Below are 18919 nucleotides of genomic sequence, written 5' to 3' on the forward strand. Positions count from 1 at the left end.
TCAAGCCTAAGATATGTGAAGACAGATTTATCTTGTGCGATTTTCTTTTGTTAAACTTTACACTCAGCATTTCTAGACTTGTATTGTCAAGGGGAAAATGAAGTACATAAGAGCATTGCTTGTAACAACAACTTACTCCTAGTGTTCTTCCTTGCAGGAAAATGTTGCAGCAGTAATAGATTTAAAATGCCAAGCACAACTCGGGACAGGCAATAAATGTTGGCTCAGCCAGCGACACTATCCCCCTCATTCTGTGAATGAATTTATATAAAAATAAATAAATGTTGGTTATCCAGTGATGCCCAGGTTCCACAGGGGACTAAAACAAACTGTGATGCTTATTTTAGGGGTGGGATGAGGTGGACAAATGTTATGGAGAGCCAGAAATAAACTATTCTTCTCACTTTAGTTGGTGCTTTTCCAGGGGTTTGAATATTGCGGCCATTCTGCCTTAACGATCAAAACAATGATTCCCTGCAGGATTCATTTTCCTTCAGTGTAAATGCCATCAAAGCACATAATAGTGGACTTTATGTTCCCTCACCTCATCAAACATTTTCAGTGGAGGAGGCATCATTCCCCCTGTGTTTGCTTGGGTTTCCTCTGGGTATTCTGGTTTCCTCCCACATGTGAGGTGGATTGGCTCTGCTAAACTGCCCACACTCTTCAGGGATGTGTGGGTTAGGCGGATTAGCCATGGGAAATGCAGGGTTACAGGGATAGGGTGGGCTGATGGGAATCTTATCAGAGAGCCAATGAGGACTTGTTGGGCCAAATGACCTGTTTCCACACTGAAGAGATTCTAGGCTTCTATGAGGGACGCAAACAAGATGTCAGATGGCCAGCCTACCACCTTCCTGATCACCAGCAACCCAGCCCCATAATTTAGGGAGTAGATAGGGCACCTATTAGACTGCCCATTCCTAGGTCCTTAATTATCGGACACTTAAGTCTGCCTCTGTCACTGTTGTACCCAGGTTGGCAGAAGACAGACTGCAGAGGAGCTTTGTTGTAAATGCAATAAGGGAAGAGGTTACCTCCTTTTAAGGGTGTGCCTTAGTGGTTGTTCCCTGCCATATGATTCTACAATCCCCACTCAGCCCACCTCCAAACACCCCCCCCAACACCTTTCCCCCCAAACACACACACACGGCCATACAAATAGATGCCTTTATGACTCCCCTATCTGGTTTTCCAAAGCCCCACACTCACTGCCTTCTCTTGTCTCCATGAGCCCTCCATGCTCAGCCTCCATGACCTCCAGTGCCTAGTGCCTAGCTCCTCTTTGACCCACAGATTGTTTGCAGTTCCAGCAGTGCCCACTAATCACCTGTTTTAGTTGATGCTCAACCTGTTTGGCCAGGCTTTGAATGTGCCTTCCATGGTCAGGAAGTTCTGGTGAGGGATTGGAACTTCTGGGCTGCAAGAGTCTAGATCAATCAGGTTAGCTGGCAGCTGTAGAGGGAGGAACTTCCTCTCACTGAGTGTTGAGACATCTGAAGTCTGAACAGCCTGTTATGGCAATGGTGCAGTGGTCTGTTTGCTCCCCTCCCTCTCCTCCATAACTTTCAGCCTAATAATGCTGAATCTGAATTGAAAGAATTGCACTGAGTCCCCATAATAAAAACGCAGCATTCGGTTGCAACCCTGTTTAAGCTCTGCATGTCTCTATGGTTTTGGTCAGGGTGGGGGGTGGGGGGGTGAAGTTGTTGGAGGTTGGGAGGGATCACAGCTCTCCAGTACAAAATATTTTGAATTGTATGTTGCTTTTCTCTGATGGCACCACATTCACCACACAGGTTTTGGCATCTAAGGTGGCCATCTAAAACTAGCGTATGGTTCCTTATATGTTCAAATGAGGGCCTTATATTGATGGTAGGCCTCTGAATATGAAATTCAGTTGCAGATGGGCCAAAATTTACACCATTAACTTACGATATCTGGTCGGCATTGTCAAGTTGGACCAAAGGATCTATTTCCATGCTGTACAGCACTATGACACGTGCTCTGTCTAACTCTACCAGAAACTAAGCATCCCAATCTATGATCCGCCAATGAAGGACTAACAAAAAAGCCCAGAAAATCATCAGTTGTTACTTTTCAGCAATCCTGCTTTTTACGCCAATGGCAGGACCACTCGCCACCTCTCCTGCACCCCCAGAACCCATTTGCGTTGTTGGTTTGTGGACAGGAGCCAGCTGACTTTCTACCTGGATGGCACCAGTAACTTGCTGACAACATTTTAAGGTGATGCCCATTGGGCTTAAGCATCAAGTGGTGTGGATTAGTTAGGGGAACTACCCCTCTGCCAACATGAAATTTTTGTCTTGCATAGAAGATATTAAAGTAGCCTAAGAATGAGATGCATCCTGTTTACTGATGGTATTATTTTGTGTGAACACTAAGAGAGAATGCCATTGATGTGACTATGGAAAATTATCAATGTCCTGAAGTCTATTATCTTTGTGAAGTTTGTGGCATACAGCCTGCCTCAGGGATATCGACACTGAGTCTATGAGGGTCTTCTAGAAGTTTTCCCCCATTATGTTTGCATTTTGTTGCAATTTGTTTGTGGCTTTGTACATCAGCTAAGGCTCAGTCTGTAGCCTCTGAATCAGAAGTTTCAAACCCCACGCCTGGCGTTAAGCAGAAAAATTTAAGCTGACTCTCCAATTCAAATCGAGGGAGCTGCTGAGTTTCAGATGAATTTAAGCTCAGGTGTGATCTGCCCTCCCAGAAGGACACAAAAAAGTCCTATGGCCCTAATTTATAAGAGAGCAGGAAGTTTTTTTATCCATCACAGGCAAGAGAAAAATCACATTGTCTGTGTGCAAATTGGTTAATACATGTTCTATACTACAACACTGGCTCTGCCAAATAAAAAGCTTCATTGGCTGTAAAGTGCTTCATGTAAACCAGCAATCATGAAAGACGTGAAATAAACAGTTTAAATATTTGTTTTCTTTCATCAAATGCCAATGGTGGAGCTTGCAACTCAGAGTAGATGCTCATCAGACATTCTATCATTTGAACTCCTGCATCCAACTGTCTTTTCCAATCAAACAATCTTTATTTTCCCTATCACCAACGCTTTTATAACTGACAGGTAAAGTTCAGAGAAAAGTAGAAAAATTATGCATTCAAATTTGCAATGATTTTTATCCTGTCTCTCCAATATTCTGGAGATGAATATTTCATTGCCGGGCATTCTAAGGCAACCTAACTTTGTGAGCGAAAGCAAGTGAATGCAGAAAGCTTCAGTATAGGTCGCAAAATGCCATCTGTTAAATATGTCTTGGCATATTCAGTCCCTTTAAATCAGTGTCCTCATTGCAATTTTTACTGGTTTATACCAGTAACTTTAGACTCAGTTGCACTGCATGGAGGCTATCCAGGCAGTTCAGGGTGAACTGTGAGCCCCCTCATCACAGTTTAACATGGTTATCAGAAATTTAAAATTGAACCTCCCTCTAACGCCTATAAGTCAGTTATTGCTGGTTTAATCCACAATTACACAGATGACACCTCTTATTCCCTCACCCCAACTATTGTTAACATAAGCAGCATTTTTTAAAAAATATAATTGTACCCTTTCAGGAACAGCTTGACATAGTGTGAAATTAACTGGTAATTAACTTCCATAAGCACATTACTGCAGAAAAAAAACATTTCAAACTGAGGAAAAGTATAGCATTTACTGGAAGACGGGTCAAGGCATTTTTTGGGGGGAATTCAATGTGCTGTAAACATTGGCTAAATACATGAAGTGAAATTGGAACATATGCAAAATCCAAAAGTGTTTTATGTTTTATAGAAAGCTAGAAACTGGATGAGGTCAGAAGGCAGCAGAGATCAGAATATATGGCAAGTTGTGGATTTTGAGAAGTTGACGAGGGGTCTGGAGACAGCTGAAGAAAAACCACAGAAAGCTGAAGCTGCAAAGGTGAGAAAATAACATGTCCTCTCTCAGACTTCCCTTTTCCACAGAAAGGAATCTCACCTAATATCTTCTTAGTTCAGGTGTCACCATTGAGAATCTACTTTTGCGCTTTCTTCAGGACCTACATCACCTTTTTATAATATGGAAATCTGAACTATGCACAGTATTCCAAGACCTCAGATTTTCAATGCTCTAGCCAACTTGCTCAGCTTTCCCCTCAGCAAACCATTGACTGTTCGGATGCAGCCCGTTCCAATGCTGCTTATGAGGATCATACGCTGCAGTCAGGGACAGCCACAAACCTGAATCCTGAGCTCTTTTTTTCTCGTCATAACTATGCTTGGGTTTAGAACCAAAGAACTACAGAAATGATACAGCACAAAAGGGGGGCCATTTGGCCCACTGTCCTTGCCAACTCAAAGAAATTCCTTTCTAATCCCATCTTCCTGCACACAACCCGTAGTCCTGCAGCTTACAGTACTTAAGATGCAGATTCAGGTATTTTTTTAAAACAGCTTAAGGTCTCTGCCTCCACTACCAATTCAGGCAGCAAATTCTTGACACCAACCATTCTCTGCATAAAAAATGTTTTTCCTCAATGCCCTCTAATCCTCCTGCCCCTTACCTTGACTCCATAACCCCTGATTTTCGAACTCTCTGTCAAGGGAAATATGTTCCTCCTGTCTACTCTATCTCTACCCCTCACAATTTTGTATACCTCAATCATGTCATACCTCAGCCTTCTCTGTTCCGAAGAATACAACCCAAACCCCTCCAATCTCTCCTCATAGCTACAATTGTCCAGTCCTGGTGGCATTCTGGATAATCTTCTCTGCACTCTCTCCAGAGCAATACAGCCACATGTAATGTGGTGACCAGAACTGCATACAATACTCCAGCTGTGGCCTCACGATTGTCTTACCATTATATCCCTACCTGTGCATTCTATATCTCTGCCCATGAGGGACAGCATTCTATATATCTTCTTTACAGCCATATCTACCTGTAGTTACCTTCAGTGACTAGTGCACTTGCACGCAGATCGCTTGCTTCAACTCCCCTCTCAGCATATTCCCATTTACTGTGTATTGCTGTTTGACCTCCCTAAATACATTACCTCACACATATCAGCTATGCACATCTTGAAATCCATTTGCAACTTTCCTGCCCACTCCACCAACCCATTTTGGAACTTATAGCTACTCTCTACAAATCCACTACACAGCCAATTTTGAATCATCTGCTAATTTCCCAACTGTCCCCACTAAGTACAATTCTGAATTCTTGATGTTTAAACAAACAGCAGGGGTCCTAATACTAAACCCCGTGCAGCACCACTTGAAACAAATTTCCATTCACAAGTTCAGCCATCGAACATCACCCTTTATTTCCTGTTTCTAAGTCAACTTTGCATCCTATTCAACACGTTAACCTATATCCCATATTCTTTTACATTTTTGACCAATCAAATACCTTACTAAAATCTGTGTAGAAAACATCTTGTTCTAACTAACCTCATCGATCCTCCCTGCCACCTCCTCAAAGATTTCAATCAAATTTGTGACGCATGATCTTCCCTTAACAAAATCATGTTGACTATCCCTGATAAGCCCGCACCTTTCTAAATGGCAATTTATCCAGTCTCTCAGGATCAAATCTAACAATTTGACCACCACCAAAATAAGACTAACTGGCCTAAAAGTTGTGTGGCATTTTCTTTGCATCCTTTTCAAACAATGGAAACGTATTTTCATTCCCCTAGTCTTCAAGCACCTTACCTGTGTCTGGTGAAGATTGGAAAATAATCCCCAGAGCATCTATTATTTTGTCCCTGCCCTCCTTCAGCAACCTAAAGAACAATCCATCTGACCCTGGTGACTTATTCACTTTCAGTGATTCCACCTCCTCTAACATCTCCTGTGTGACTCTTCTGATGAGTGTTTGCAGCATTTCCTGTTTCTATTTCAGATTTCTGACAACCTGCACTAATTCGCAAGTCAGGTCTGATCTACTGTCATGAGGTTATAAGCCCCCTCCCCCTTGCAGCTACATTTTAGCAATGGTCAGCACCTTCAGAAGATGGAGAAAATTGTTGTGATAGTAAATTTGTTATGCTACTACTTTCAGCTTCTGCTTGGGAAGGAAATTCACTGGATATTTGTCAGGTACAATACTGTCTTTATTAATGTACGAATAACAATAGGAACAGCTTACAAGCTAAGGGCAGTATTACAGAGGAATTTTCAGAAGTTTATTCAAAACACACACACCAACAGAGTTTTCTTTTCTGCATGCACCAATAGAAGAGAGCTATGAGTGAGTTGACTGGTTGTGCTGTTTCCTCAGCACCCAACAGAAAGTCTAAGAAGGATCCTGCTTTTTCTTCTGGAATTTTCTGAATTGACTTTGTATGGCGACAGCAGCCTTCTCTGTCTCAGGGGCATCCAGGTCGATGTCAAATTCTTCAGCATCTTCCTTTGAAGCTCTGGCCGCATCTATAAAACAAGAAAGTGTGTGAAATGAAGCAAAAGAATTGCAGATGCTGGAAGTCTAAAGCCAAAACAGGAATGGCTGGAGAAACTCAGAAGGTCCAGCAGCACCTGTGGAGAGAAAGCAGAGTTGATGCTTTGGGTCCAGTTATGAAGAAGGGTCACTAGACCATGACTGTTAACTCTACTTTCTCTCCACAGATGTTGAAAAACCTGCTGAGTTTCTCCAGCAATTTCTGTTTTGCTTAAGAAAAGTGTGCAATCAGCATTGGCTGCTTGGAGAGAGGAACAGTGATGGAAAGGGAACAGTGATGGGAAGGGGAGAAGTGATGGAGAGGCAGACAGTGATGGAGAAGCAGACAATTATGGAGAGGGGAACAGCAATGAAGAGGGGAACATTGATGGAAAGGTAGGCGGTGATGAGTATGGGGACAATGATAGGCAGGGAGACAGTGATGGGTAGGGGTACAGCGAGGGATCTATGGGCGTTGACCCCAAGATGCCTCTGTTCCTCCACACTGCCAAGAATCCTGCCATTAACCCAGTATTCGGCATTAAAATTCAACCTTCCAAAATGAATCAATTCACACTTTTACCGGTTGAATTCCATCTGCCACTTCTTTGCCTAAAATTTTGGAAAGGTAATGACTGAAATCTTTTCTGTTTTTCCTCATTACTTTCATTCCTTCTATAATTCACCACCCCACTCCTTCTAGGGGTACAGCGATGTGGAGGGGTACAGTAATGGGGAACAGGGGACAATGATGGGCAGCGAGACAGTGATGGGGAGGGATCAGTGATTTGGAGGGAGCCAGTGGTGTGGAGAGTGGAGAGATATTAATAAAAACAGGAGAACTTTGGGAAGAGGGATGAGAAAATGATTAGTAGAAGCAGTGGGGTGGTGAATTACAGAAGGAGTGGAAGTGCTGAGGGAAAACATAAAAGATTTCAGTCATTACCTTTCAGAAATTTTGGGAAAATAAGTGGCAGATGGAATTCAACCCGGAAAAGTGTGAATTGACTCATTTTAGAAGATTGAATTTGAATGCAGAATACAGGGTTAATGGCAGAATTCTTGGTAGTGCGGAGGAACAGAGGCATCTTGGGGTCCACGTCCATAGATCCCTCAAAGTTGCTACCCAAGTTGATAGGGTTGTAAAGAAGGCATATGGTGTGTTGCCTTTCATTAGCAGGGGAATTGAGTTTAAGAGCTGTGAGGTTATGCTGCAGCTCTATAAAACTCTGGTTAGACCACACTTGGAATATTGTGTTTAGTTCTAGTCACCTCATTATAAGAAAAGTGTGAATGTTCTAGAGAGGGCACAGAGAAGATTTACCAGGATGTTGCCTGACTGGGCAGGCCTTGCGAGGAAAGGTTGAGGGAGCTAGGGCTTTCTTCATTGGAGTGAAGAAGGATGAGAGGTGACTTGATAGAGGTGTGCAAGATGATGAGAGGCATAGATAGAGTGGACAGAGATTTTTTCTCAGGGCAGAAATGACTATTATGAGGGGGCATAATTTTTAGGTGACTGGAGGAAGGTATGAGGGAGATGTCAGAGGTAGGTTCTTTACACAGAGAATAGTGGGCGTGTGGAATGAGTTGCTGGCAGTGTTAGTGGAGTCAGACACTTTAGAGACTTTTAAGCGACTCTTGGATAGGCACATTGAGGATAGTAAAATGTAGGGTATGTAGGGTAGATTGATCTGAGTAGGATAACAGGTCAGCACAACATCATGGGCCAAAGGGCCTGTACTGTTCTATGTTCCATTTTTTAGAAGAGCTGACAGGCCTCAAACAGAGCACATTTTCAGCTAAGTTCACCTAAGGCCATGCAGCTTCATTCACTGCAACCTGATGCTGTCAATGGAACATGAAAATACCATCAGGCTTCTTATTTGTGTGCCCCTAATCCAGGAACGACTCCTGACCAGGATATGGGTTGGCTTCAGCAATATGGTGTAAAGAGCATGATAAGCTGGAAGCCCCACCATTATGCTTTGTCACTATAGTTGCAAATGAACATTGCTAGGCAACAGAATGCAGAAAACCCAATCTCGAATTGTTTATAAGCAAGGTACAGATATATAATCAATCTCCAACGTGTGATTTTTGACAGGCAGAGTCTGCCTGTCAGTTGCAGGCACTGAAAATGCTGATTCAGTGAATTAGTTTCCATGTGTTGCATTGGCAGGTCTTGAATTTACTGCTCTGGGATAAATGAAATGTGACATCCCTGTGATATACATCTTGCAGCTTCAATCTATGATGTTTCTATTCACAGTTGCAATGTTTTCTTCCATTGTTTTTCTTTACCATTCCCCTTCTGCATTCAGAATATAGGAGCCATCAGGTCGCAGGACTGGATTCCTCTAATAGCTTTATCGTCATCATAATCATCTTCCAATCACTGGAGAACAGATCTCTATCTTATGCAGAAATAACCTTAGTTATCTGACCTGGACCAATCCTGCAACTTCAATGTATTAAATGTGGTTTGTCTCCTGTGCTACATCAGTCTAACCCAGAATTACAAAATTATCCAAATCACAACTGTTCCTATGACCTAAGATCCTTAGTCATCTACTGATCTGAAAAAAGCATTATTAAATTTCATATTAAATTCTCATCTTGATATGTCATTGCCAATATTATTTTGTGAATGCATTTATTTAGAACATAAGAACATAAGAACCAGGAGCAGGAGTTGGCCAGCTGACATATCAAGCCTGCTCCTGGTTCAACAAGACCCTGGCTGATCTCTTTGTGGACTCAGATCCACATGCCTACCCATGCACCATAACCCTTCATTCCTTTACTGTTCAAAGATCTTTGCCTTTAAAATTCAACAAGGCAGCTGAATTGCTTTAGTGGGCAGGAAATTCCACAAGATAACAACCTTTTGAGTGAAGAAGTTCCTGCTTAGAAGTTGACTTCATCAGGTACTGATTAAGGTGAGCGTGTGAGGATTGGGGCAAGAGAAAAGATGTTGGATTTTATTCTTTAATCTTGTTCTATTGAGCCACCTGTTTTCTCTTTAGCATCTATTCCAAATGAATACTGTAATTTGAGAAGGCACTGTTCACAATCTCTGGTCTTGCCTTTGGGAAATCTTCTCACCAGAAGAAATTAGGAACACTATTCTTTGATCCTGGCTGGAAGTGCATACATGGAGACATTGGGGGTGCTGAGGAAATGTAGTAGTGGAGCTCCCCTCTGTTACCTCCCTATTTATTCTATTGGCACTTTGTGTTTAGGCCAAAGCATGAGTTGATTTTAGATCCAGTGCAATATGTCACATAGAGCAGAATATCAAATCACAGCAAAGTGTCAACATCAGAGATAGTAAGAACTGCCAATGCTGGAGTCAAAGATAACACAGTGTGGAGCTGGAGGAACACAGCAGGTCAGGCAGCATCATAGTGTCAATATCATTGAGGGAGGAGAAGCTGAGGGGGAGAAAAAAAGCAGAAAAACAAAAAAAAACAATCTTTTAGGTTGAGTAGCTGATTATATACTCTGCCCAGTTTGTTTCTTTTTAATGAAGGTAATAACCAGGGCTTCAGCGTGGATAAATATAAGGTTTTTTTCACATTAGAACAGGCAAATGTAGGCGGAAAGTAAAGGTGGAAATCAAAGAGTCAGGGCCAAAACTTTTAACAACAAAGACCATGGATGCAGTGGGGATCATCTTTGGGACATCACATTGAAGTTGTAAATTAATCTTCCAAACTGCTGAAGACCCATGTAGAATGTTGATAGGTTTTTAAGCTGCCTGGCCAGCACAAGCAGGGTGCTGCTACTCCTGAATCTGCCTGAATTTCATCACCTTCTTGATGAAACAGTGTTGGGCATACAAATTCTGTCCAGTTTCCATTGGCAGTTCTGACTGTTTGTGGGTCTGGCTTTGTTGAAAATTAATTGATAGACATTGACTGCTATGATCATTCAACAATTCCATTATCATTAGTAAGGTGTTCAAGGATGGATGAGACGAAGCTTGGTTTTTCATCGACTAGCAACGCTTTCCAAAATAATTTTCTTTTAGAAATTAATTCTAAAATGTGGACAGTATTGGTAAGGTTGACACTTAATGTCCATTTCCAATTGCCTTTGAGAAGATGCTGGTGCGCCCCTTTCCTGTGGCTGTTTATACCCACAGTTAGGCAGGATCAAGAACAGCATCCGATATGGCGTGCAACCTAAGAGGACAGATGATCCCCTCAAAGTTTTTTCTTAAAGGTGGCTGTAGAAGCTTCAGCCTTATCCTTTCCATTCATATGATGGAGTCAACGATCGCTAAGGTTGGCAATGTTTGTGAAGTGTCCTCCTCCATTGGGTATTATCGGGCTTAGTGTAGGAACATGACTTTGAGTAAAAGATTGACCATTAATTTGCCTTATCTATTCACCAGATTTGCGCATGGCTGGTGAGGCCAGCATTTATTGCCCATCCCTAGTTACCCAGGGGACAGGTAAGAGTCAACAATATTGCCATGGATCTAGAATCACATATAGACCAGACTAGGTAAGGATGATAGCTTCCTTCCCTAAAGGACATTAATGAACCAGAGTGTTTTTTTTTCCTGACAATGGATTCATGGTCATTATTAGATTCTTAATTCCATTTTTTTTTCTATTGAATTCAAATTCAACCATCTGATGTGGCAGGATTCAAACCTGGGTCCCCAGAACATTATCCGGGTCTCTGAATTAACAGTCCAGTGAAAATACCACTAGGCCATTACCTCCCCCTTGTCCTCCTCTGTAGGGATTATTGGATTTAGTGTAGGAACATGAGGTTGAGTAGAAGATCTGTAGTATTGAATAGTAGAGAATAGTAGAGCAGGCTCAAAGGGCCAACTGGCCCACTCTGACATTTCATTTTCTCCTTTTTTCTCAATTATCCCCATCACCCACAGCTAGATATAACAGAGCTTAGACCTGATCAGTTTCTTGCGGGATTGTTCAAGACTGCCTATAGTCATCGCTGTTCTCTGGGGAAGGGCTAACGATGTGTGAGATAAAACATTTCTCCTCAACTTAGACTTAAATGGAAGGCAACAACTTTTCAAACTGTATCTCCAAGATCGAGAACCTCCCACAAGGAGAAATCCTCTCAGCATCCACCCTGTTTATGTTGAAACTATAGATTTCAATTGGATCACTTCTCATTCTTCCAAACCAACAGGTATTGGCTCAATCTGTTCAACTTTTGCTTGATAAGATGAGCCTTCATTCCAGAATCAATCATGTGAACCTTCTCTGAACCTTTTCTAATTCAATTATATGTAGTTTGTTCAACTAAGGAGACTAAAACTGTACACAGTACTCCAGATATGGTCTAATCAAGGCAATAGCAACACTTCTGTACTTTTATTTTAAATTCCCCTTGCAGTAAACATTAAACTATCCACCCAATTTCCTTTCCTTATCACTTGCTATACCCATAGGCCAGCATTTCATGTATTAAGATAACCAGTTCCCTCTGAACTGTAGAATTCTGGAACCACGTGCATTCCCCCCACCCACCATTCATACAATAATTTCTATTCTTCCCAGCAAAGTGAGCAAGTTTACATTTTTCCACATTATACTTCATTTTCAAAATTTCTTCTCACTCACTTAAATCATTCAAATCTCTTTTTTATGTCCTTTCAATAAATTACAGAGAAGGCGATGACCTAGTGGTATTATTGCTGGACTATTAATCCAGAAACCTACGTAATGTTCCAGAGATTCAGAGACCTGAGTTCCAATCCCATCATGCCAAATGGTGGAATGCAAATTTCAATTAAACTAAAATCTTAAATTAAGATGACCATGAATTCATTATCAGTTGTTGAAAAAATGAACCCTCTGGGTTCACTTATGTCCTTTAGGGAAGGAAATGGCCATCCTTGCCTGGTCTGGCCTACATATGACTCCAGACCTACAGCAATGTTGTTGACACTTAACTGCCCTCTCGGCAATTAGGGGTTAACAACAAATGTTAGCTTAGCCAGTCATGTCCTCCTTCCATGAATGAATAAAATAAAACTTACCTGCCTACCTTTGTGTCATCATCAAATTGAACTAACATTTATTAAGCAGCTTCATCCAACCATTGGTATACATTGTAAATAATTGAGGACCTGACACTGATCTCTGTGACATTCTATTGGTTAGTGCCTACCAATGTGAAAATTAGTCAATTCTCCCAAGTCCCTGCCTTTGTTAGCTAACCAGCCCTTTTACCATATTAATATGTTACTCACCACACCCCACATATCATGAGATTTGATGAGGCATCTGGTCAAATGTCTTCTGGAAATCGAGATACGCAGTATCATTTTTTTCACATTTATCCACCTTGCTTGCTAATTCCTTAAATGGCTCCAATTAGTACGCCTCCTCCTAGGGGAGGTGATGGCATAGTGGTATTATTGCTGAACTGTTAATTCAGAGACCTGGATATTGTTCTAGGGACACAGGTTCGAATCCCACCATAGCAGATGGTGGAAATTGAATTCAATAAAATACCTGAAATTAAGAATCTAATGATGACAATGAATCCAATGCCGATTGTTGGGGGAAAACCCATCTGGTTCACTAATGTCCTTTCGGGAAGGAAACAGCCATCCTTACCTAGTCTGGCCTACATGTGACTGCAGACCCACAGCAATGTGGTTGACTAACTGCCCTCTGGGCAATTAGGGATGAGCAATAAATGTTGCCTAACAGCGATGCCCTCATCCCATGAATGAATAAAGAAAATTAAAAGTTAGCCAAACATGATTTTCCTTTCACAAACCCATGCTGATTTTTCCTGATGTTCTGCTATTACTCTGTAATAATAGATTCTCACACTTCTATGACAAATGCTAAGCAAACCCTAAGGGATGTACTGGGCTTTCAAGTTACAGTTTGTGGTTGAGTGTACAATTCTATTGCTGTTAATAGTCTACAGTGCCTCACAATTATGCAGTTTTGAGTGACTAAATCTGCTCTGAATCCATCCCATTTAGAACGGTGCTAATATCAAACACAGGTTAGCATTCACCGCAAAGTTTGGACTTTATCTGGACTCTGCTAGACATTCTGGTCATTCCTATCAATACAGTACTGAAACGAACAGATACCCCATGACTGTAAATCGGTGAAGGGAAGATCTAATTGTGTTTTCCCTCATATTGATTCACTCACCAGGCCCAGTCTGGAAAATATGTCCTTCAGAATTCAATCAGTTCAATCGGCAGCAGATAGCAGTTTCAGTGCCCTTGCTATCCTACTAGCCCAGTGACATTACCACCACTCTACCATACTCCATTTCGTTTGCATTCAGATAATGTAACCAGCATAGTACCTTCCTGTAAGCCATGAGAATTCGCTTTAGCAACATCTCAGATAATACTAGTGTCTTCAGTCTTCATTTACTCTTCTAAAAATGATTGCTTTCCAAAATAATATGAGGAAAAACCTAGTGATGAAGAGTTCTGAGTTTTTACACATCGTTATTTCCTATTATCTGAGTGTAGACATCAATATAGAAATAAAAAATATTTACCTTTTCCGTCAGATGTCTTTTCTTTCCCATATTTTGCTCCAGTGTTTTTTCTCTGAAAAGTAAGGGAAATATTAAAAGCATGGGCAGTTTCCTTTCATTAGTCACAGATCTGTTAAAATCATTGGATCAGCCTGTTAAGTGTCATTGTCCTCCGGAATCTATTGTATTGTCCCCTTTGAGAACAGTTAAACAGTTGGACACTTCTGCAGGTGTAGTCACTTCCATTGCTTGGTTATCTCATTACCAATGATGCAACGGAAGGTTAAATAAATTAGTTCAAAACCTTAGAGAAAGTTATTTTCTTAAAACCAGGAATGAAAGTGGGTTTAGAGGGAAATAATTAGATCAGGGTTCACAGTCATACAGGCAGTCCTTATTTTTCATCTGTTTTGAAGCCATAAATCTTAATGGTTTAGCAGAAACTCTCTATACAAACCTGTCACATTGCAATGTGCCCTCTCATCATCAGAGCCAACATGTAATTATAGTATGACAGGTTTTCACAAACAGACTCTGTTCAGTTCCTGATGGATTGTACTGTAATCTACTGGAGCGTGTTTGTATCTGCAAGCTAGATGTTGAATGTGATTCTGCCAGCACTGTACCCTGCAAAACATCCTGCCAACTTTGCCGACTCATGATGCAACTGAGTATCCCATGCTTTTGGACAAATAACCATTCAAACTGCGGCAGCAAAATCTATTCTTGCTCATTTCCAGTCCCTCTGGGACATTCTGACAACGAGCGGCTAATACACTACAGGAGATCTCAGAGAATAATTTCAGTAATGTTCTTGCTAACATCAGGGCACTATTTGGCATTCAGTTCTTAAAAAGCGCATGCTGTGGCTGTCAACTAAATTTCCAAGGTATTTTCACAAATTGGTGTTTGACAGTATCCGAATGACCATGAGTTATTCACAAAGTCTGTGAAGAGCAAGAATTAGAGGGCAATAAAACTCAAGCAACTACCCTGGGAAGTGGGTAAATATCTCCATACAAGAGAAGAGGAGGAAGAAGGGAAGAGATGTTTCAGGTCCACCTGAAACTCTCAATGATTAGTCAAAGACTATTATTTGTTGAAGCTATGCACAACTTGCCTACCTGTCATCTTTTATCTGGAAAATGGGTTGAATGCACAGGATGAAGCCTTCCAAAGTACACTTTGGATGATTACTCAATAGTTTATCTATTAATGAGTACAGTACCTTCCAAATTCACTGCTAGCTGCAGTGAGCCTTCTTCTGGGGGAAAGCCAAGCAGAACAAACTCAAAATAGTGGCGCAACAGGGCTTGGAGCGTGCACAGTGCTGAACACCTGATACAGGAGGTGGATAGGTAGAGAGACAGGTCCGGTTTCCTAAAGAGACTCTTCAGGCAGACATTAAACAGGCAGTTGCATTTTGGTTCCAGCCATGTAACCTTCAGGACCTGGATGCAGTGCCACAAGAAGTAAAATGGCCTCATACAAGCTGCCAAATTCAGCGCTGACATCAACAAATTCCATTTCCAACCAGCCATAGCAATATCCTCAGACCCCAGTCTGCAACTTGCTTTCACTGACCTACTCACATTGTTGTTAAACCAAGACTCATTATTCAAATGCCTCACACACTCAGCGCTGCTGAAGCCTCACATGCACATCCAGGAGCTTACATAGAACCAATCATACGACTCTCCACCACTTGAACAATTGAGTCACACTCATTGATACTCTTCTATCTCACTTACAGAAGAAAGTAACTGCAGGCAACAGCATCTATCTGCCAGGATCCAGCATGGTTGCAAATGCTATCCCCATAGAGGAATCAGCTTTCATCTTCATCACAGTAGTCCTGCCTGAGGGTTGGGGCCAGTGGTATTACCAAAATGATTGAATGTGATAGTATTTGCTTTTGTTTCAGTCACCGTCTGAATGCATTTTTTTTCTGGAGTCATAGCTTCTGTGATAAATCTGACAAAGATTCATCAGGAATTCAGACAACAATAACTTATGAATGCTGATTTTAAGTTGCCAAAGCTGCATTTTCCATTCAGCAGCAGAGATCATCAATGCAATCATCTATGGATCTGCTTGGATGCTGAACTCTATCATTATATCTTGCTCTTCCAAGAACTTGATTTGTTCTGAGATTAAAGTAACAGTCAGAGACTTTTAGTACTGCTTCGAAAGTATTGATGCCTTTTTCATACTTTGGTACATTAAAATGTTGTCATCTACTCGCCTAATTGTTTGTACAAGTGTATAACTCTTTCAACTTTGATTTAGTAGCTAACTTGGAATCCATTCTGTATCTTAAGAAATATTTTCTCCAAGAAGTCTCATTCTCTGTTCAATTGACCAATATCTGAAAATGAATCTTCCTGGCAATATTATTTCTGATGCCAAATCTTCTCAATATGAGTGTTTATTTTTGTTTGATAAATGACCTTAGTTTTACAGTAACCAGAACGCTGTTTCTCTGCCCAACAGTTGTGTAGTGTTTTCCCGCGTTTTGTAGCTAATTGGAGGATTTCTACCTTTCAAGTAAAATGAAGGGTTCCCATCTTTTCCATAGATTCATTGGATGAATACTACAATTCACAACCACTGAAAAAAAATCCCACTGCCTGCAGCTTAAGTACACAATGGCCTGCCCTAATCATGATTTTAATAAGCAGCTCTCACTGTTTGCAGCTTTATCGGTTCAATCCCGCTTCTGTTAACTATATTTTTCTGGAAGATTCCATACTTTCTGACTCTATGAATGATCCCTGGAATTTTTTCATGAGTGGCTTTTTCCTGGATAATTCCCATTCCCTACAGTTTAAATAAATGCCTCCTATTTTTAATGTAGCTTTAATAAAGGGTCTTCCACCTTTTCTGCAGCCTTAGTGAATTCCCAAAGTGTCCGCTGTCTATTCGACCAAGGTTGCTTAGGCTTCTCTACTTCCAAGGCCCCTTTGTTTCTTCAGTTCAGGCTCTGAAACGTCCCTGGGCCTGTGATTTGTGGTAAATTGCTTTTGTGGCATTTGATTTCCCATGCTGCAGCCTTACCTCCTGATGGCCACATGCTACGGCAGTGACTTACTGACTGTAAAATCATTCTTTTGCTTTCTGCTCTTCCAGCCTGTAAACACAGTGCCGATTGTTTCCGCGTTTCTACAGTCTCCTAGGGTTCTCCTTCTGTGAGAATTTGTCGGCTTCTCAGTTGGCCCTTTCTCTCTTTTTTTCCGTCTTTGGTGCTTTCCCTGGTCTGCAATCACTTTTTAACTTGCTCCTTGGAATCCCATACTCCAGCCATGCCTTGTCAGTGCCGGCTTGCAATGGTGCCAATGCTTGATCTAAGCTGGAAATTCTGCACTCATGACCATTTGTCCCAGCCTGTAAATTGCAGCATTTCTTAACTTGCATTCTTGTCCAGCAGGGACTCACTTTATTCAGAAGCCTCTGATACTTATTCCCCAGCTGACTGAGCTCTAGCTGCGATTGCTGCTAAAGATGGCTACCACATGATGCCCTCTCTCTGCTTTAGAGTTATTAATTGTCCTTATCCAGCAAGTTCCTAACTCTATAAAAACTGAAAGAACTGCAGATGTTGCAAATCAGAAACAAAAACAGAAGTTGCTGGAAAAGTTCAGCAGGTCTGGCTGCGTCTGTGAAGGAAAAGTTAGAGTTAACGTTTCGGGTCTTGTTCTGAGGAAGTGTTACTGGACCCAAAACATTAACACTGAATTTTTTTTCACAGATGCTGCCAGACCCTGCTGAGTTTTTCTAGCAACTTCAGTTTAAGTTCTTAACTCTCCTGCTGCAGCCCATTTTCCTTGCTGGGTCTGGGTCGCTTATAGCATCGGCTATAGATTTTTCATGGGAAATCTCACCACAAGCATTTCTTCTGAGGCGTTCTTCAGCCTTCAGTTCTTCCAGGTGCTGACTATGCATGAGCAGACAATTTAAAGTCTGAAAATGCTGTGAAGATCTTCAGGTCTCCATCGCTGCCAGTGGATTATATGAGACAGCTGATTGAATTTTGCCCTGCTGCTCACCATGACTGAACAAGAGGCAGATTATTGCACATGAGTAACTAGCCACAGGCTAAAATGACCTGAGAAATATTGGCACAATGACTATGATGATGACCCGAATGCTGGACCTTACTCTTTGAGATCCAAAACTGTTCAGCATAAAATTCTATATTATGTTGGCATATCAGGTGATACAAATGGCACCCTTCAGTATATTTACCCTTTCAGACCCGGATGCAGTATGGAAGTGGGAGCCAATTCTATTGGCATACTCATGCACCTAACAGTAAAAGTAAAGTTGCCAGAGTCCTACCAGACCATAGAGCTGCTCTCCCATTAGAGAGAGAAAGATGCGACTGGTGGTGGTTTAAACTGAGGGTCACCACACCTCAGCTGAGGGGAGAAGTTAAGAAGAATCCATCATGGTAACATCAGCCGGTGCAGGATTAAACCCATGCTGTTGATGTCAATCTGCGTCACAAACTAGCAGTAAGGCTAACTGAGCTAACCATTATACTCACTTCCAGTAACTGCACTGAGGGGTCTCATGGAAGATGGCTCCACTCTCATTGCAATACTTCAGAGGCTTAAACTGAAGTTAACTTTTAGTTGTGCAAGATCAGGCTTCTGCTATCATGGTTGCTTACACTGGAATTCAAAGTAGCTTCCAGCAGTCTGTTCTCCATGGATACAGTGTCTTTGTGTTACTTTTGAATAAAGCGCAACGGTTGCTGAAAATCTGAAGCAAACAAAGAGAATGCTGGAGAAACTCAGCCGTTCTGGCAGCATCTATGGAGAGAGAAGCAGAATTAACATTTCGCCTCAGCTATAACTCTTCAGAAGTTGGGGCTTCCAGTGTTAGCAGTCAGCCAGCCGCAATGACTGCTTCCACTCATGTCAATGCACTGCAGTTAGATGCAGGGTCTTTTCGAGCTAGAGCCAC

General features: G+C 41.6%; 1 protein-coding gene across 1 annotated transcript in view; it reads right to left on the reverse strand.

Moving 5' to 3' along the window:
• Positions 1 to 6097: 6097 nt before the first annotated feature.
• Positions 6098 to 18919, reverse strand: part of pcp4b (Purkinje cell protein 4b) — a 99585-nt gene continuing 86763 nt past the window's right edge. The window contains exons 2-3 of the mRNA XM_048540196.2: positions 13973 to 14024; positions 6098 to 6435 (exon numbers count right to left, since the gene is read on the reverse strand). Of these exons, the coding sequence (XP_048396153.1) occupies positions 6302 to 6435; positions 13973 to 14024 (186 nt within the window). The 3' untranslated portion in view covers positions 6098 to 6301. The remainder of the gene's footprint in view (positions 6436 to 13972; positions 14025 to 18919) is intronic.

Source organism: Stegostoma tigrinum, chromosome 12 (assembly GCF_030684315.1).
Source record: "Stegostoma tigrinum isolate sSteTig4 chromosome 12, sSteTig4.hap1, whole genome shotgun sequence".
Classification (NCBI taxonomy): domain Eukaryota; kingdom Metazoa; phylum Chordata; class Chondrichthyes; order Orectolobiformes; family Stegostomatidae; genus Stegostoma; species Stegostoma tigrinum.